Source organism: Myotis myotis, unplaced genomic scaffold (assembly GCF_014108235.1).
Source record: "Myotis myotis isolate mMyoMyo1 unplaced genomic scaffold, mMyoMyo1.p scaffold_m19_p_1, whole genome shotgun sequence".
Lineage (NCBI taxonomy): Eukaryota > Metazoa > Chordata > Mammalia > Chiroptera > Vespertilionidae > Myotis > Myotis myotis.
Window position 1 is genome coordinate 47,351,503 of NW_023416313.1, and position 21,310 is coordinate 47,372,812.

The 21,310-nt window shown below is 39.0% G+C and overlaps 1 protein-coding gene across 2 annotated transcripts in view; it reads right to left on the bottom strand.

The window, feature by feature from the left end:
* RASSF6 (Ras association domain family member 6) overlaps positions 1 to 21,310 on the bottom strand; it is a 55,850-nt gene that overhangs the window by 15,317 nt on the left and 19,223 nt on the right. For both annotated transcript variants that reach the window (XM_036336129.1, XM_036336138.1), the window contains exons 3-4: positions 10,781 to 10,859; positions 8,148 to 8,284 (exon numbers count right to left, since the gene is read on the bottom strand). In XM_036336129.1, coding sequence (XP_036192022.1) covers positions 8,148 to 8,284; positions 10,781 to 10,859 — 216 coding nt within the window. The remainder of the gene's footprint in view (positions 1 to 8,147; positions 8,285 to 10,780; positions 10,860 to 21,310) is intronic.

A 21,310-nucleotide genomic window follows, 5' to 3' on the forward strand; every position in this document is an offset into this window, starting at 1 on the left:
GTGGGTCAACAATCATCTTTAGTTTTTTTATCTGGCCTCAGAAAAGTTACTTATCTTTTCTGTGTCTTTTTTTATAAAATGGAGATGATATCAGTATGAGCTGGATAAGATGGTTGAGCAGATTGAGTTAATTTTGCTCACAGAGTCCCAAACAAAATGAACCCAAAAAGACCGACACCAAGGCACATAATAATTAAATTGGCAAACACCAACGACAAAGCAAGAATCTTAAAAGCAGCCAGAGAGAGAGAGACAGAAAGTTACCTACAAAGGATCCCCCATCAGACTAGCGACCGATTTCTCAACAGAAACACATCAGGCAAGAAGGGAATGCGTAAAATTCTTAAAAGAGTGCCCAAGCACTCAGTATGTGTTAAATGATCATAATTGTCCTCATATTCACTCAGTAAGCACTCAGTATTCGTTAAATGATCATAATTGTCCTCATCTTCACTGTCATCCTCATCATAATCACCATTATCTGTATCTACTTCATGATGGTCCAGGAACCATTAGAGATCTAAGCTATCCCCAGACCTCTCTAGGACTAGGTTAATGGATACTATTAGTGATAGGACCAGTCTTCTTCCTACTAAAATCTCTTTCATAATGTCTGTTTTCATTATGACCAAAAAATATTCACTATAGGGTATTTATGGGATTAACTCTGGCTGCAACAAAAAAAATGCTTATTAATATTAATGGTTAGTATCCACAAATTGATAAATGTGATACTCCACATAAAATGAAGGATAAAAATCACATATTCAATAGATGCAGAAAAAGCATTTGATAAAACCCAGCGCCCATTTATTATAAAAACACTCAGCAAAGTGAGAATAGAGGGATCAGACCTCAACATAATAAAGGCCATATATGACAGCCAACATCATACTCAATGAGCAAAAACTACAAGTATTTCCCTTAACATCAGGAACAGGACAGGGGTATCTACTGTCATCACTTTTATTCAACATACTATTGGAAGTCCTAGCCATGGCAATAGGGCAAGAAGAAGAAAGAAAAGGCATCTAATTTGGAAAGGAAGAAGTAAAATTGTCATTATATGAAGATGACATGATACTATATAGAGAGAATCCTAAAGATTCCATCAAAAACTACAAGAACTGATAAATTAATCCAGCAAAGTAGCAGGATACAAAATAAATATCTAAAAATCAGTTAAATTTTTATATACTAATAATGAACTAGCAGAAAGCGAAACTAAGAAAACAATCCTATTTGCAACTGTATAAAAATACCTTGGAATAAATTTAACCAAGGATGTGAAAGACCTGTACTTGAAAAATTATAAGACACAGAAGAAAGAAATTGAAGAATATACAAAGAAGTGGATGCCTATACTGTGTTCATGGATAGGAAGAATCAACATCATTAAAATGTCCATACTACCTAAAGCAATCTACAGATTTAATGCAATTCGTATCAAGATAACAATGGTGTATGTCACAGAACTAGAACGAATATTCCAAAAATTTGCATGGAACCTCAAAAGATCCCAAATAGCAACTTTGAGAAAAAGAACAAAGTTGGGAGAATCAAACTACCTCATATGAAACTATATAACCAAGCCATAGCAATCAAAAGAGCATGGTACCAGCAGAAAAACAGACATATAGATCCATGGGACAGAATAGATAGTCTAGAAATAACCCACACCTTTATGAGCAATTATTATTTGGCAAAGAAGGCGAGAACATACAATGGGATAAAGACAGACTATTCAATAAATGGTGTTAGAAAAATTGAACATATACACTCAGAATTTAAAACTAGACCACCTTCTTACACCATATACAAGAATTAACTCAAACTGGTTTAAAGACTTAAATGCAACATTTGTAACCATTAAAGTACTAGAAGCAAACATAGGCAGTCAAATCTCTGACATCTCTCTTAGCAATATTTTTTCTGATATGTCTCCTCAGGCAAAGAAAAAAAATAAACAAATGGGAATGCATCAAACTAAAAAGATTTTGTACAGAAAGGAAACCCTCAACAAAATGAAGACAACCCATTGAATGGGAGAACATATTCACCAATGATACATCTGAAAAGGGGTTAATATCCAAAATTTATAAGGAATTTATAAAACTCAACACCAAAAAACAAGCAATCCAATTAAAAAATGGGCAAAGGAGCTGAATAGATTCTTCTCCAAAGAGTATATACAGATGGCCAACAGACATATGACAAGATTCTCAATGTCACTAATTATCAAAGAAATGCAAATCAAGACCACAATGAGATATCATCTCTCACCTGCCAGAATGGCTATCACCAATAAATCAACAAACAGCAAGTACTAGCGAGGATGCAGAGAAAAGGGAACCCTCATGCATTGTTGGTGAGAATACAGATTGGTGCAGCCACTATGGAAAACAGTATGGAGTTTCAAAAAAAAAAAAAAAAAAAAAGAACTGCTTTATGACCCAGTGATTGATTCCACTTCTAGGAATATATCCGAAGAAACCCAAAACACTGATTTGAAAGAATATATGTGCCCCTATGTTGATTGCAGTGTTATTTACAATAGCCAGGATTTGGAAACGGCCCAAGTGCCCATCAGTAAATGAGTGGATAAAAAAGCTGTGGTACATTTACACACTGGAATACTACTTGGCTGTAAAAAAGAAGAAAATTTTACCTTTTGCGACAACATGGATGGACATGGAGAGTGTTATGCTAAGTGAAATAAGCCAGTTGGAGAAGACAAATACCATATGATTTTACTTATATATGGATCTCATGAACAAAATAAAGAAACAAACAATAGAAACAGACTCATAGATACAGAAAACAGTATGGTGATTAGCAGAGGGAAAGGGGAATGAGGGGAGGTAGTAAGAAGGCAAAGGCGGATAAATGGTGACAGAGGAGATCGGACTTTAGGTGGTAAACACACAATACAATATACAGATGTACAATATACAGGTTTAGTAGTGTAAACCTGAAACCTGTATGATTTTATTAACTAATATCACTCCATTAAATTCAATAAAAATTTTAAAAAGCATACTAGTGTTAGTGAATATGAATAAATGTGATTCTTTTTTCCTTGATCTTTGAATTATTTTGAAGTCTTTTTACAATTTTTATATCATTTCAGCCTCACAATAGCCTAGGAAGGAAATAAGGGGATCCTGGTATATTTGTTGACAAATTTCCCATTGAACTCTATCTAACATATAGTCAGTCAAAACAAATGGTGTAATGTCCAAAAACCATAAGTAATAACTTTAACTCAAAGGAGAAGTATTCAGGTCCTGACTCAGAATCTATTCTTATGATAGATACAATTATTCATTTTGCACAATAGAAGATTTATAGACAAAGGAGAAAGATATAATTATCATAACAAGGGGTAGCAATTGGAAAAAAACAGACTACCGATGAAAAACAAAAACTAAAAAGGCAAAGCAACCTGATGCTATTTCATATGGGGGAGATGAAAAGCGCAAGAATGCAAGGCCAGTAGTGTACTATACGTTCTTGGGAACCCTGGCAGACTTGACGCGATTCTCAGTTTCTTATAGCTTAGTGGTGTCACACTATTACAGGGAGACAAACATGGCTCAATATAAGCAGTGTTCCTTCCTACCATCTTAGGAGACTACGCCAATTTTAGCTCTGGTTTGTATAATTTGAAGTATCAACATATACAACTGTGCACATGACCAAGTTGGAGGCAGTTACCCAGAGTTTTCCAAAGAAAACTGACTACAACTTTATGTAATATCAAATAGTTTAATTTGCCCAAGCAGGAGACTGTTTGCATTGCTCTGACCAAGCTTCAGGATGTATACTATTAGCAAATTTAAACTGTGGGTAGGTTTTCTAGTAAGTTGCAAAAGAAAAAGGAGGTGGAAATTTGATAGGCAAATAGATGTCACTTTTGTAGCCAAATTGTAAGAAACGCCGCCCCCCACTATTGATATTATTGAAATGTACACCTGTCCAGTTTCTGCTCTTTATTTCATTCCACTATGACTTGTCCAAAATGTGCCAAGTCATATCTGACTTTGGAAAGATATGAAAAGCAGAAAGAAAAACTGATACAAACAAGCATAATAAGGCCGTCTTTTTTTTTAATTTCCAAAAGAAAATACTTGGACCAGATATGAGATCAAAGTTCTGTCTATAGAATTCATTCCATAAAGGATTACAAGTGGTCACAGCTCAAACAAACTGATTTATTTTAAGCTTCTACCACTCCCATTAAGCTGACTCAGTGTGACTCATTTCTAATGTAATTAAAACAAACTAGCATAACAAACTGGTGATTCTCTCAAAGGGTGAACTGAAAGGCAAGATGGCAGTGCTTCCTGCAGCTGAGAACACAACTTCTGCTTTTTTTCACTCCACATCCATCCACTGGAGCTACCAAATCTGTGATCCTGTGACTGCAGAGGTGTAAGCTCTGCCCAGAGAGACCCAGTATGGCGAAGGGAACATGAGAGCAGTTCCACAGAGTGAGGAAACAGTCCATTTCATTTCACAATTTCATTTGAGCTCAGTATTTAAATGAATGAGTGTGTCTAGGATTGGAGTGAAACAAAGAGGAGAACCTTAGGTGGCTCTGGAGCCCACTAGGGAACCCCAGGCCAGGGGACAGACCTTCCGAATTATGCTGCACCTTCCTGCTGAGTGTTCAGCTGGTTCCCAAGAGGGATTCTTGGCTAATTAATTGCAACTGATTCTATTCCTGCTCTGTGTGGGCAAAAGAGAGGAGTGGGGGTTTTTTCTGACAATTCTCACCCACCAGAAATATCTGCTACATTGCAAGTGTGCACTCAGACATTCTCCCATAGCTCTCATTACTGTCGTAAAAATCAAGCAGTTTTCTAGGGCATTCTTTCTCAATCTTAAATTAAAGAGATAATTCCTGTTTGATTCACAGGAATGCTCTGATAAACACTGAAAGGTGAAAATGGAGTCCATGAAAATGCATCCTGAGGACAGTCATTCATAACCTGCCACAGTAAGTGGAGAGGCATCATTATTGCCTTCTCTACCTGGACTCTTAAAACTTATCCCAAAATTCAGGATTTAAAGGAACAAGCTCCTTGTACTTTAAGTTGAGACATTAAAAAATATCTTGGGATATTCAAAATGACGGCTTAATGTGACAATACAGTGCCGTACTGCATCCCCTTACATCTTCCCATAATGTCCCATACTTATCAAGTTTTCATGAATGAAATCATCAAACAGAGCTGGCTGCTCAGAGAACTTGGCAATGAGTTCTAAGGTAATTTGAAGAATGATAGCTAATTTTACCAAATTCATATCTTGTACAGTTTTCTAAATGCAGGGCCCAAGGGTAACTTCGCCTTTTCAATGCTGCTCCTACTCATTTAGAATCATCAGCCCCATCAGTCACATAGTACCTGAAGGTGAGGGATGTAGGGCTTCATCAGGCTGCCTACGTTTGTGGTCTCCCTTCCACTCTTCCATAAGTCCTGGACCCTTTGCCCATTGGCAATCCCTAGCTTGAGTGGAAGACTAGTCAGAAGTAGTATATGTACAGAAGTTCTCACAACAGGGGTAATTTAACCACTAGGCTTCCAAGGGCTTCATTTGATACTATAATGAGTCCTTTCTTTGTGTCAAGCACACTGCTGCATAATGGGATAGCAGAGATGAATAAGATATGCTCCTTATGCTTGAAGAACCCAAAGCAAGAGGGGGAGGTAGGTGCATAACAATGTAAACAGTGGCATGCTCTGAAATGGTAGAGAAAATTGTCAGTGCATCTAGTACAGACTGAGGTGTCAGAAAAGGCTTTCTAGGGAATGTGTTATCTGGCCTGAATCTACAAGGATCAGTAGAAGAGTCTGAAAATAGGTGTGGAAAAGCAAGTAGACTTCCACACAGAGAGTTAGTGAAGTAGGAAACTGTATGCTATGTTAAGGGACTACAAAATGTTCAGACTTGCTGGAGCATCATGTTAGAGAAAGATCGGCAAGGTGCAAATCATAGTGGGGTTTCAGTGTTTTCTTCAAAGGAAAAGCGGAGCTTCCCTCATGGTGTAAGCTGTTTTTTCTTGATTGTGGTCAAAGACCAGATTGGGGAAATGGTCCTGGCAGCTCTCTCTCCATCCCCTCCTCTGCTCTGCCAGAACTCTGCCCATCTACCTATAGATGGGAAGATGAGTGAGGTGAAGGTTTAGTATCTTCACGCACACACAAAAGGGAGATGAGTTGCAACTTCAAGGATTAAAGAAGAAGGGAGGTTGGATGATAGAAGATCTATTTTTAGTTTTTTTTGAGGACTCTCCATGAAGTTTCCATAATGGCTGCACAAGGGCTCCCTTTTCTCCACATCCTCACCATTGCTGGTTAAAAGTCACTTGTTGACTCTTTGATAACAGTGTGAAGTAGTTCCTCACTGATGATTAGTGCTGTTGAATATCTTTTCATATGTCTCTTGGCCATTTGTCTGTTTTCTTTGGAGAAATGTCTTTTTATGTCCTCTGCCCATGTTTTGATTGAATTGTTCATTCTTTTGTTATTGAGTTGGATGAGTTTTTTATATGTTTTGGATAGCAATTCCTGACAGATATATTATTTGCAAGTATGTTCTCCCATTCTTTTAGTTGTCTTTTAATTTTATTGATGGTTTCCTTCACCGTGCAGAAGCATTTTAGTTTGGTGAAGTCCTATTTGTTTATTTTTGCTTTTGTTTCCCTTGTTCTAGGGGTTATATCTGAAATGATATTACTCAGAATTATATCAAATAGTGTACCACCTATGTTTTCTTTTAAGAGTTTTATGGTTACCATACAACCCAGCAATTCCACTTCTGGGTATTTATTTAAAGAAAACAAAGACACTAATTGGAAAGATATTTGCACACTTATGTTTGCTGCAGCATTATTTACAGCAGCCAAGACATGGAAGTAACTAGGTACCCATCAATAGATAATTGAATAAAGGACACACACACACACACACACACACACACACACACACACTGCAACATTACTCAGTAATAAAAAAAGGGAATGAAATCCTGTATTTTGAGACAACATGGATGAACCTCGAGAGTATTATGCTGGGCGAAATAAATCAGACAGGTAAAGGCAAATGTTGCATGATTTCACTTACATGTGGAATTTATAAAAACAAAACAAATGAACCAACAAAAGAAAAACAGACTCAGAAACAAAGAACAAATTAATGATTGTCAGAGGAGAGGAAGGTAGAGGAATGGAAAAAGATAAAGGGAAGTACAGCCAATAATAGTGTTATAAGTTTGCACAGTGACAGATGGTTACTAGACTAGTGTGGTGTTTACACAGTAAGATGCATAAATGTTGAATCACTATGTTGTACATTTAAAACTAATATAATATTGTATACCAATTATGCTTTAATAAAAATTAAAAAAGGAATGAAGGAAGGGCCAGTGGGAGGAAGAATACAGAAAAACATATACATATGATTCCTTTTGAGAATATTTATATGCTTTTCTAAAAATAATGAAAGGGAATGAAAAAACCAGCCCAACTTATTTTATTCAAGGTATGATTGCATAAACCCACCCAGAGAACTGTTTTGTGTATTTACTGAGCTTCAAATACACTTGCTGTGCCTTGTTGAACAGGATCAGGACAATCGGGTGGAGCATAATTAAATCTCCTTTCCAGAAAGCACAAAGAGCCCTTTGTTTCAAGAGAAATTTAAATTTGTATCTTTGTGTGTGTGTGTATGTGAGAGAGAGAGAGAGAGACATAGAGAGAGCAGGCCAGGGCTAATGAAATCTTGCCTATACATGTCTATACATTTTATTTTTTTCCAATGAAGGCATGCAGCCTTCAAGGAGAGAAGCAATACAGCAGAGAGATCAAGAGCACGGGCTCTCCAGCCTGCAGACGTGAGGTTCAGTCCAGTTCCGCTATATGTTTTGGATAGTAATTCCAAACTGTTAACATAGTGATTAGAGATCTTGCATAATTACTGAACTCAGAGCTCTGGTTTCTGAACACCTACTTCATAGAGTTGCTAAGGGATTCAGTGAGACTGTGTGTAAGCATTTAGAAGAGCTCCCTTCTGTAAGAGTGCATACAATAAAGGTAAACATGAAGATTATTTAAAGAGTTAAAAACATAAATGATAGCTTACATTTTGGAAAAGACATCTGGTGATTTCACAGTAAAAGAAGGGATTTGCTTCTCATCTTGTATTTTCAGCTGTATAGGCCGTTTTACTCCCCAGAAAATGTCCAACATTCCTTCAACAATTAGTTTACCATCTTCAGTCTAGGGAAGAAACCAATCATCTCAAACATTGTTCTTGTATTCTTTATAGACAGTAAATGTTTCAACTGAAGATGTAGAAATTAAGAATGTAAAACATCTTAATAAATAAATTTCTAACTGGGATTGTTTGGCTTTTCAATTTATCTTCAAAATAATTCTATTTTAGCATTGGAAGATTTTTTTAAGTTGGGAATATTGAACAAAGGAAGGAAAAACTCTTTTATTTTTGAAAACAGCTATAACCAGTGAAGTAAGTCACAATGATGATGACATGCCCATCAGAGGGCACAGTATGTTAAAATGCTTTCTGAATTCTATGATTTGGCAAAGTTTGCTCCCTCACGTCATTCAGAGCCTATGGTTAAATTCTTCTCCTCCCCACTAAATAAGTAAATATCTTTACTTCTCCTCCCCACCCCACTTAGATTCTGGAGCCTGCTTCCCCACTTTGATGTTCTCCACAGCCATTGTCACCATCTGACATACCATACATTTTACTCCTGTTTCTTGTCTGCCTACTAGAACTTAAGCAGCATGAGGAAAGCACAAAACAAACTTCTAAACATCACGAATTCTGTGGGAACTATTGAATTAAAATGTAAATCATCATTTTCTTAAAGTGTTTACCTTTTCCTAAATTTTATATTTTTATAATTATAGAAGATATTAGAGATCTCAGATATATTTTTATAATTATAGATATTAGAGATTGCCTGAAGCTGGTCCATCCTTGCTGCTTGATACAGTCGCTGCAGGAAAGAAACATCTGCACAGCATATGTTTCAAGGGACCTGGGGTATACAGCATACTGTTCTTAATATGTTTGCTCCCCTTCTTAGCACTATGTGTTTTAACCAAGGTCACCTCTCCTGGAAAGGTTGTTTCCCCGGGTGGGGGATTTTTTCCCTGGAGTTAGGGATTAACAGACTAAGGAAGGGAATCAGTAAAACCCCTTAATTAAGTGCCAGGCGGGTAGTTAATCACTTTAACTACAAACAATCACGCTTAAACTACATAATCTTTACTTAGGATAATCTCCTTCAGTTATTTCCTTGTAGCCTAACAGAACAATAGAGTAGTGACCTTGGAATAGAGATAACAAACGCCCTACCTTTGGAATAGAATGGATAGGATTAAAATCAACTGGTATAAATACAGATGTAACAGGAGAATAAAGACAGAACCTGGCTTGAGAACCTGGCTTGAGAACCTGGCTATGGTGATCAACTGAATGCTGTCTCTATGTCCTTCCTTCTTCGCCGACTCCATCCACACCTTTGGGAACCCCTGGACCTGCTGGGGCTGGACCCCAACAAGAGATCTCTCAGTCATTGAAATTATTTTAAATTTGGTCCATTTCTTTTTAAAAGGATCTTTTGTTTTTCTGTATATCATTACATTTGAGAAGTTAATTGAAATATCCAATTGAAGTAAATTATTTAAGCTGACTAGTAAACATCAGAGTGCTTTGTAAATATCCTCTGTCCCAAATGCAGATTTAAGCCAAATCATGGTGACCTAAAGTCAGTGTTCGACCACCATATTTGAATATTTCAACCAGAATATTAGAAAATTATAATATTCCCTGGGACCAGGAAGATATTATAAAAATGGGAAGTGAGCAGCATTAGAATACAAGACTGTGGAGAATGAGGCATTCAACTGAAAGGAAGGAAGGAGAAGGGGGAAAGAAAGAAGAAAGAAAGAAAGAAAGAAAGAAAGAAAGAAAGAAAGAAAGAAAGAAAGAAAGAAAGAAAGAAGGAAAGAAAGAAGAAAGAAAGAAAGAAAGAAAGAAAGAAAGGAAGGAAGGAAGGAAGGAAGGAAGGAAGGAAGGAAGGAAGGAAGGAAGGAAGGAAGGAAGAAAGAAAGAGGGAGGGAGGGAGAGAGGGAGGGAGGGAGGAAGGAAGGAGATTTAAAGTCAGTGTGTACAGTAGCCTTTAAGTTGCACCCCTGAAAATGTTTTCTAGCTTCAGGACTTTCCTGAATTGTTTCTTTAACATTTGAAAATGTATTATTATTACCCGGTTTACATGTACTTTAATGTTCATGCATTTTAACAACCAAATCAGACTATGTTACAGATATGCCATATAGTTATGATTTATTGAATAACTCTCCATTGATAGAGACTTAAGATACCTTCAAATTTTTTCCATTATGAATGATATCACTGTGAACAGCTTTCTGTATACATCCTGGTGCATTTGTAAGAATGTATTAGGATAGATTTCTAGTAGAATTGCTGAAAGCAAATATGTCATTAAAGTTATTTTAAATGCTTTCCTTTTCCCCCAAAATGCTGAGTAAGTTACTGATGTCCCAGGACTGGGATTTTTGTGATATACTTAAAAAAATTATGATCAACTTAAAGATGAACCTGTTTCTCAGACCATTTGTGCTACTGGCTTATGAACTCCAACTCATCACAACTCCTCTGGACCTTTATGGATTTTTTTTCCTGTGAATCAACTGTATTTCATTTTTTCATGGACTTACCTGTCCATATGAAATATGCAGATTTTCCTGATTTGCATAAAAAATGTTATAGTTCTTCAATAAAGAATTAAGTTGTTCCCTAAAAAAAAAAAATACATTCAGTTACAATCAGTCTTAGGCTTTTTAATGGTGAAAAATAATAATGGTACTTCCAGGTTATGAAGGTATGAGATGGAAAGAAATGGTTTAATGGAATCTTTACTCATCTGTCATTTAATGTAGGTCATTGAAAACGGAAGGCTTCTTAGGACACAAATAAACATTAAAGGTGCTAATTCATAAATAAATAACCAAAGAAAGGAAATGGCTCTGGCCAAAAGTGGTGAGGAGAGTGTTCTACAGCAGAAGGCAGCCATGAAATAGACATTTGGTTTTACATTCCTTTTTTGTTTTGCAACATTTAACCACCTAGAATGTGCCTGACACTGTGCTTCTCACTGGGGATAGAGCAATGGTTCAGGAAGGGCCTCTGCTCCTGAGTTTCTGCCTCTTTGTGGCAGGTGGGCTGTGCCAGGGGGAACACTGTATCCTGCCACACCTCCATCCTTTACTCTGTGCTGCCCACCGCTGAAGACGCTTATCTCACCTACTCCATTGGTCCAAGCTATCGTCTCTCATCTGGATTATTACAATGGTCTCTTTAAAGCCTCCCTGTGTCTGCTGTCTATTCTCAACAGCAGGAGGTACTTTAATGCACTCTTGATCATCTTTCTCTTTTGTTCAAAGACCTCTAATTATTAGGAAAAATGCCAATATCCTTCCAATGACTGCCAAGGCCAGATGTGATCTGGTCTGCTATTACACCTTCAGTCTCATTTCCTACCTCTCTCTCCTTCACTCACTACACCCCAGTCACTGACCGCAACACTCTAGGCACACTCTCACCTCAGGGCCGTTGTACTTGCTGATCCCTCAGCCAGAACACTTTTCCTGCCCGCCCCCCCCCCCCCCCCCGGCACCATCACAATGTTAGCATGCTCATTTAAAAAAATAATTTACTCAAAAGTCATCCTTTCAGGAAGTCCTTCTTGACTATCTAATCTAGAAATTTGCCGTCTCAAACATCCATATCCTGCTTTCCTCCTTGCTTCTGTCCCTTAGTCACCATCGAAACTTGTATACATTTTACTTACATTCTTATAATATATAATTATATATTCTTATATATTATAATACATACCCATATATTATAAGAATATATATTTGTATAATATTGTCCTATATTCTGTCTCCCCTACTAGACTATATAGATCCCTGAGAATGGGCAAGCCTGTATGTTTTGTTCACACAGGCCCAGAAGAGGACCAGGCACATAGTAAGAACTTAGAAAATGCTGGTTGAATGAAGTGATCAGAGAAATTTTTATTCCTAAGAAAACAATACATTCCAAAGAAAGGAAAAAAGGATTTTAAAAATATAAGGCGTTTTATAGGGGAGAAATCTCATGATATTACATTTCCAAATATATGAATAATTAATATCCCTTTGATCCTCAACGTATCTCTCTCCCATAAGAATTATGGCTCCATGACGGCAGAAATTTTGGTCTTATTCATTGCTGTCTGCTCAGTGTTTACAACAGAGACTTGCTCATAGTAGGTTCTTATTCAATAAATACTGATTATTGAACAACAGAATTCATGTATATTAATTTTTACATGTTTGAGATCACGTAAACATTCTTTTTCCATTTGGCTTTTCTCTGTCATTTTTCATGTGCCCATTTCCAAGAATCAATACACCCTGCACAATCACCACATAAAACATTTCTACAGAATATGTACCCCTATGTTCATAGCAGTGTTATTTACAATAGCTAAGATTTGGAAACAGCCCAAGTACCCATCAGTAGATGAATGGATAAGAAAGTGTGGGACGTTTACACTATGGAATACTATGCAGTTGTAAAAAAGAGGACTCTCTTATCCTTTGAGACAAAATGAATGGACCTGGAACAATCCAAGGAAGACAAATATCACAGGATCTCACTTATTTGTGGAATCTAATGAACAAAATGAATTGACCAACAAAATAAGACCTGAAGCATGGAGGCGTGGAACAGACTGACATACTCGATGTGGGGTTGGGGGACTGAGAAGAGAAAAACCAAAGAACTTGTATACTTATATGCATAGCCCAAGGACAAGGGCAATAGGGTAGTGAAGACCTGGGGGATGGGTAGGGGCTGGGAGAAAGGGGTAAGGGGGGGGGGTGGGGGTGGAAATGGGAGATATCTGTAATACTATCAACAATAAAAAACATATTTAAAAAGAAAATTTCCATTTCAATATTGAAAAAAGAAAAATTTCTCTAGAATGCCTGTATGCTATATCATTCCATTTCCCAACTGGGTTACTTTAGAATTTTAGTGTTTGTAAATATTTCTGTTCTAAGTAGCACTGAGCACACTGATTTTGCTCCCTTGGAGTCATTGCTGTGAGATATTTCCTAAAAATTGCAGTCCTGGTGAAGATCACAAACATTTTTCCAGCTCTCATTACTGAGTGTCAGGACAGCAAACAGACATTTCTGGTTCATGCTGGATGCAACTCCTGATATGCTGAGCTGTGAGAGTTGTTATTAAAGCAATGAATTTTTATGTAACCTTATTCCCTCAGCTTCTATTTCTGTTAAAACCGCACAATAAGGTAAAGTACAAGTATCCTCCAAAGTATTTACCTCAGGATTATGTATAATTAGAAAGGTTATTCTCTGGGAACAAGCTATTTGGAAAGTGTTTCTGTACCCAAACAAAATCTGACTGAATCTTCCTCCACAGAAATAACTCAGGGGATTGGCAAACAAATGACCCAGGGAATTGGCAAACAGTAGTCCTGGGCCATCTGTTTTTTTTGTAAATAAAGTTTTATTGGAATATAGCCACACTAATTAGTTGGATTGTCTGTGGCTGCTTTCCTGCAACAACTGCAGAGTTGAGTCCTGTGGGAGAAACCAGATGGCCCACAAAGCCTGAAATATGTACCATTATGATATGGTATTATTTGACTCTATTGAGAGAAAGCCGGCCAACCTATCAGCCATGTGTAACACAGGATAACTGAATACCACAGGAGTCTTCCATACTTCTTTTCATCACAGGCAGGATCTTGCTGACTATTAATGGCACTTTGAAGGATATTGGAGTGTGGGAGAAGAGTTGAGCTCAGTAAAATAATGTTAAGATAAAATTAGGTAAGTTAATGGTGCAATAAAGCAAGGACTTAGCAAAGAAAATTCAGAAGTTAGGTGAACAACTATAACAATGGTGAGTGCATTCCAAATACAGTATTAAAAAATCATTGCATTTTAACTGTATGTACTGACCAGAGGAACTTTTGAAGATGATTGTTTATACAGTTGATGAAACAACAGGGCACAAACAGCTGAATTGTTACTGATCCTCTGCTGACTGATTCAAATTATGTGCTCTATCAGAAGACCTGTAGTAATGATCACTCATTCATTCACTATGTGAGCACAATCATGAGGCCACAGTCATATTCCGAGGGTGGGTGAGAGCTTAGAGGAACAGAAGATCTTCAGCAAACATGGGAGGGTGAGCATTGAACCAGGAAAGTGTGATGAGCTTACCAGGCAAAGTAAACATTAACAAGGCCATGCAGCTCTTTCTGTAGTCATTGTGCAGAAAGCTCAAAGAGTTGGGATTCTAAGAGTATAACATGGAAAATGGGGAGTGGTGAGCCATGAGCTGAAGAAGCAGACAGGAACCTCGTGAACTATTTTAAGAGGCTTAGAATTCACCCTGCAGGCAATGGACAGCTACTGAAGGTCCTTGGCAAGAAAGAGACATGATGATGCTAAGGGCCACTAGGGAACTCATGGGAAACAGATTTTAGGACAGGACAAGATGCAGCAAGAGGAGTAGTACCAATGCAACAATACTGGGGCAGAGGTACAGGAGCAAGGCTATGTTCCATAGAAAGGTGATCAGATGCCCCAAATATATGGGATGATTAAAGTATTAAAGGGACCTAGAATAAGTATAGGGGTTATGCAGTTTAGGAAATCCAAAGGTAATCACCAAGAGTTACCTAGGCAGTCCCTAGTCAGGAAAAGAGACACTGATTTAAGATACACTGTAACTTGTCAATGGTAATTGTAATAGGTTTTAGGGTACACTTAAATGTTATATATGGATGCCCCAAAAGAGCACCCTTCCCTCTCAGGCCCCAAAGAACTCATCCAGCCCCAACAAGAATGCTTAGCCACTGTCCAGGCCCTAACAAAGCTGTAAAATGGGTGATAAGCAATGGATTCCATATCCCATTTTCTCAGTTTATAAATCTCTGATGTATAGAAGTCGTAGGAAACTCAGGAAGTAGATGCAAGGTTCAAACAGCCTGTCTATTTTATGGGTGATAGATAAGAAATTGATTTTCTAAGATCTGGATGTTCTTTTAGAAAACATCACACAGTATATCATCTGGATTGTATTTTTTACAAAACTAAGGGATGGCAAACTTCCATGTAAGCTGGACATCTAACTAAATGAACACAGAATCATAAGCTCCCCCAGGACAGGAGAAGGCACCGTGCACTGGCAGTGCAGAGAGGGGATCCTGATAGAAGCGGATGGACACCCAGAATTATTCATTACAGCTCCCGGAAGGGTGCTAGCCAGGGAGAGACTTATCAGGGAGTGACAGGTGTAGAGGAAGGATGCAGGGGAGAGCCCAGGGTCCCTGTTCCTTTAAGGCGCCCAGCTCAATTTTAATGAGTCATGATGGATCAACTGTAAAACTTAGGTGTACTTTGCACTTTGTGGCGTGGATTGCAGCTGCTCAGTAGATGGGAATTACCCACAATCTGACGTTTGCCATGAATAACAGACTTAGCAAGAAATGAGTTCCTCAATCTTATCACGCTATTTCGCTGCCCGGAGGAAACCATTTTATAAAACTGTAATGTGCGTGGACATTGGACGGCGCGACGTGCAGAAGCGAGTTATGCCCTGCATAGATAGAGTGGATGCCAAATACTAGTTGGAATAAGAGTTCTTTCTCTTGATTCACTAGTGATTCATGGCATAATTAAGTGGATATCGGATCCCTTTCCTAGAAACAAACACAAAAAAACCCTGTCCCATTCTTTTCTAAGTGACCCTTACAGCTTGGATTCACGGAAGGCAAGCCAGAACTAGTGTATGTTGTATTTCAACACAAACTTCAGAGACTGCCACACGACACAAAATAAACTTCAGAGAAAAATACGGCCCACGCAGCCACCAAAGACACATTTGGCCATGGCTGTGCTTTCTGAGTTTGTGTTACTTCTCCCTCTCGGAGTCTTGCTAAGAATATTCAGGCTTCAAGTCAGGCAGCCACTGAACTGCAAGGAGGCAGCAGCGCTAGGCAAAGTCCCGCTGTGTGTGCTGCCTTAACAGCAGGAACCTCAAAGATGTAAGAGTCTCTGCAAAGATATGAAAAACCGAGGCAGAATAAAAACGCTAAATTGCACTCCTACACAGGTAATTTTCCTTTAAAAAATCCCCCCCCCCCACTTATTGATTTTGTTCATAATGTTAACTTTTAGCAATGACATGAACAATCACATGTTAGGTTCAAAAAGACAATTTAAACTTACTGTATGTTTTTACAAAACAACTAGGAGTGAAACATGGAAAAGTAACAAATTGATTATTTGCTGGAATTCAGGTCGGATTTTTTATTTTACGTGCTGTAGTTCTGTATGCCTCCCAAACTCTATATAGTAAGGGCATAATTCATTAATAATATTTTCATAAATTTACTTCCATAAAAACATAATGCAAATGCCTCCATGTTTGGGGAAAAATGGCACTAGAAAAGAGAACAGAGAATAAGTACAGGCTTATCATTAAGCCGCTTGCCAAGACAAATCGTCATTCCATTTTTTTTTCCTTTATTATATAAGATATTACCAATGTGTCCTTATTCCATATTGCTGACATCTGCAAGCAGGAGCAGAATTCTCTTACCCCACTTTACCCCTCATTACTGTCCACTTGAATCCTGGAATTAACACTGCAAATGTCTGCAGCCCCCCTTCCAGAAGCAGCCCCAGCCCCAGGTCTAATTTGCCTTTGGCCTCATCTCCTGGTTCAAATGATGAGGGAAGAAAACCTTTCAGCCTTTGCATGAAGACCTTCCCAGTTAGCAAAGTAGGTCGTTCATATTTCCATTGCAAATGAGGACCTGGTTCTACTGAGTGAAAACTGAGAAGTTGGAAAGAGGAGCACTATCTTAATTGAAGTAAAAACGCAAAGCCTACATTAACAGGGAGCTCCAAGTTACCTAACTCATCCTGCCTTCCTCTGAAGGGGCTGTCCTTTGGAAAAGGAAGGGATCCTAACATTTCTAGCAGCTTTGCCAAGGTAGCCTTACTCTGCTGCTGTTTGGGGTGAGGGCACCTGTGATTTGTTTGCTTTGTTCTTCCAAGCAGTGCTATCCTGAGGCCCTAACTCCCTCTTCAGTGCTGACAGCTGATCATTTTAAAATTGGGAGAGGGGGAGAGAGAAGAATCTGGGAGTTTCATGAAATCCAAATCTAATCAGTTAGGTAATATGACCAGACCTATCTCGCTTCCATCACATGACCACCCTCTAGCTGCTTTTAGCCATTTTGTAACATTCATATTTTCTGGGCTATTCATCTTTTCAGTATGGCCCTGCAGCCATTAGTGGATAGAAATGTCAGCTTTTTTCAGTTCCTCAACTCCTAGAACTCTGATAAGAGCAAAAAGATTAAAGATTAAGGAGTAATTTCATAGTATTAAGAAGAAACTTGAGCCAGGCCAGTGAGGCTCAGTGGTTGAGCGTCAACCTATGAACCCCAGTAGGGGGTGTGCAGGAGGCAGCCAATCAATGATTCTCTCTCATCAGTGATGTTTCTATCTCTTTCTCCTCTCTCTCCTTCTCCCTGCCTCTCTGGGGGAAAAAAAAAAAAAAAAAAAAAAAAAAGGAAGGAACTTGATGTAATGGCTAGTCAGCAGATACAAAAACAAAACACCTAAAATGTGTGCAAACTCCACTGTTTAAGAGAGCAGCTTTTAGCCCTAACCGGTTTGGCTCAGTGGATAGAGTGTCGGCCTGCGAACTGAAGAGAGCAGCTTTAGTTACAGAGCAATCTCACTAGATAAGACATGGAAGAGGGGATAAAAAGAGAAAAAGGGTGATTGCATCATTTGCCAAAGTGCTAGTTTCCTGAAGAAAACAGGAATGTGCTTTAGATATAATATCTGATATTTAAGAGAATCCCTTTATAAGGGTAAATATCAATAATTGACATTTTAACACTCTACAATGTTTTCCTACAACCTCAGATGGGGGAAGACACTTATCTATTCTCTTTCCCTTTAGGGTCTAGCTCTAGCATCTAAAAATTTTGTTTTTTTAATTTATGAGTTATTATCCTAGTTGGTGGCTACAATGAGCTGCTTCCATATCAGACCTTGGTTTCTGTTATCCCATGCAATTAGTGCCCAAGAAAATATACTGTGAAAGCTCCAAAACAAACTGTATCTCTGCATGTGTGCACAGCATGAAACACAGTGGTACATGTGCTTTTGTTAATCAATGGTTCTCAAACTGGAGCTAGCATCAGAATCACCTGAAGGGCTTGTTGAAACAGATTGTGAGTGGCATCCCCCTCGTTTCTGAGTACGTCTGGGATGGGTCCTGAGCATTTGCATTTCTCACATGTTCCTGGGTGATTCTGATGCTGCTAGGCTAGGGATCATACTTTGAAATCTACTTTTAGGGTGCTAAGAATAAATCTGATGTTATTCTTTTAGGGGAAAGGAAATCTTTCTGTTGCCAGATTGCAGGTTGAAATAGGTGGCCATTCCAATTAACTCTAAAATAGCTATATGTAACGTGCCCACTAACACTTCTTGCTCCTCCCCCTCTATTGCTGAACTAAGGGGTAAGAGAACACTGTTCCTTCACACATTGCTGGGAAAAGGTTTGCTCTAGTTTTCTATTGCTGCTGCTACAGATTGCCTCAACCTCGGTGGCTTTAAACAATGCAAATATATATATTAGTTTACAGTTCTTTAGGTCAAAATGCAGGTCTCACAGGCTGTAATCAAGCAGTCAGCAGGGCTGTGTTTCTTCTGAAGGTTCTGGGGGAGAATAGTTTCCTGGCTGTCTCCCATTTCCAAGGCCTGCCCACATTCCTTGGCTGCTGGCTCCCCTTTCCATGTTCAAAGCCAGCAATGGCCATTGACTCATTCTCATCAGGAAAACTCTGACACTGACTGTTCTCAAATAGCTCCCCTCCCGTGTTAAAGGGCCCTTATGATTACACTGGTCCCACCCGGATAATTCCTCTCCGCTGATTAGCAACCTTAATTCCATCTGCAGTCTTTTTTTTGTAATGTAAAATAGTCATAGCTTCAGTGGATCAGAATGTAAACATCTTTGAGTGACCATTATTCTCCTTATCACGGCATTTAAGAGCGACTCCTGTCCAAATAGTGTCAGAACACCTAGGAGACAGCTTGTTAGAAATCAGAATCTCTATTTTAAGGAAGATCCCCAGGAAATGTGTATGTGCATGAAAGTAGAGAGAAGCCCTGATGCAGGTGAATCAATATTTAAGGGTAAGACATGTGAAGTCTAAATACCAAGTTCCCAATTCAGTTTTTGAGGTAGGTTAACTACCTCCCTCCCCCGCACCCCTCCCCCCCCCCCACACACTCATTCATAACCATCCAAAACTTACTGAAGAATTACTATGTGACAGACAATGTAATAGATGCTGGGGGCACTGCAATCAATGAGGCCCCTGCCATACAGAAGGAATACAGAAGAAAAAAGAAGAGTAAATAGAGAGATATGCTAATTTCACAAAGGGATACATCCTGTGAGAATAATGACACAAGATCATGTGATGCAGAGCACTGAGAGGACATTTTAGAGAGGGCCATCAGAAGGCCTGAAATATTAAACCAAAACCTCAGTGATGGAAAGGAGAGTGTTCCAGGCAAGAGGCACAGTGCCCCATCCCGTATGTGGGATTGAGCTTGGCATGGGGAAGAGTGGTTCAAGATGAAGTCCTAGGTCCTCCAGGCCAGCTCATGTTGGGCCTTAGAGACTCCTTATGGTAAGGATTCTGCAATAGAAACCTTTAAGGCTTCAAGAGAGATGCTGTGACATATATTGTAAGGAAACTTCTGGCTGCTGGAGGAGGATGGACTGTGGGGACAGGAGGTAGATGCAGGGAGCCCAATTACGAGGCTGTTGCAGTTGTTCAGGAAAGAGATAATGGTGGCTTGGACTGGATGGTGAGAAGCAGTTGGATTTTGGAGGTGGAGCTGATTGGATTTTCTGTGGGGCTGGGTACAGAGGTGAGGGAATGGAGCAATGAGATTGGGATCTGACTTTTGTTGGGATCTTGCTTCTCATTTTATCCATGAGCTAAACTTTCATTTCAGGTGCTTCTAATACATACCTTATAGATTAAAAAAAACTAGTTGAAAAGTAAACACAGTTGCTCCACGCAACACTAGTCATTATTGCAACAGATGGAGGCTGGCTGTAAAATAACACCCTTTGTGAATGAACAGCGGGGGCGGTTTGTGCTTGTTCAGGATGGCTGCCTGGACTTCACAGTCTGCTGCCCCTTGCTCCCTTGGGATGGGGAAACGATATCTATTATTCTGTTAATGAAGTCTTTCAGTTATTTTCCTGATATGCCTTACAGCCTCTGGGACTAGGGGATTGTTACAAGAGAGCCTGAAACACAACAGGTGGTCACTGATCCCCAGGGCCGTCCTTGTGTGAGTGAGCTAACATCAGGAGCTTTCCTTACCTCCCTCTTCTGACTTTAACCATGGATTTTCTTACATTTGAAAAATATAGATTAAGCAGCCTCCTTGTTTCTCTTGTGAGCACCCTCCAACTATTCTCCGCACTCTATACAGAGTATATAGAACATATCTCATCATGTATTTTGTTTAACATTCTTAACTCTCTCCCATTGCTCTTGGGATAAAACCCCCTGATACTTCTCAAAATAGGTAAAGTCCTGCTTGGTTTCTCCTTCTCTTTAGCCTCCTTTCAGAAGATGTTTTCCCTGTGACCTGGACCTCAGCCACGCTGGGTACCTTCCCCTTGCTGGAATGGTGCTCCCTCTGGCCATAAAGATTTTGGGCTGGCACCCAGTGTCAGGAATGCTTCCCCCTCAGTCCCTTAAACTTGTTAGTTCCTTCTTCCTTCAGATCTCTGGCACCTGCCCCTACATAGCCTGGGTCCTTATTCTCTCCTAAATCTGGGCTCCTTTCCTTTAGACACTTACCCTCAGTTTGTTATCAGCCCTGAAGACCTGTGGTTCTCAAAGTATGATTCCCAGACCAGCATCGCTACCACCTGGGTACTTGTCAGACATGCAAATGATCATTACAACCTAGACCTACTGAATCAGAAACTCTAGGAATTGGGTCCAGCAATGTTTAGTTTAATAAGCTCTCCGAGTGATTCTGATGAAGGCTCAAGTTAGAGATCTGTAGCTTGAGATTGGCCTTGTCCAT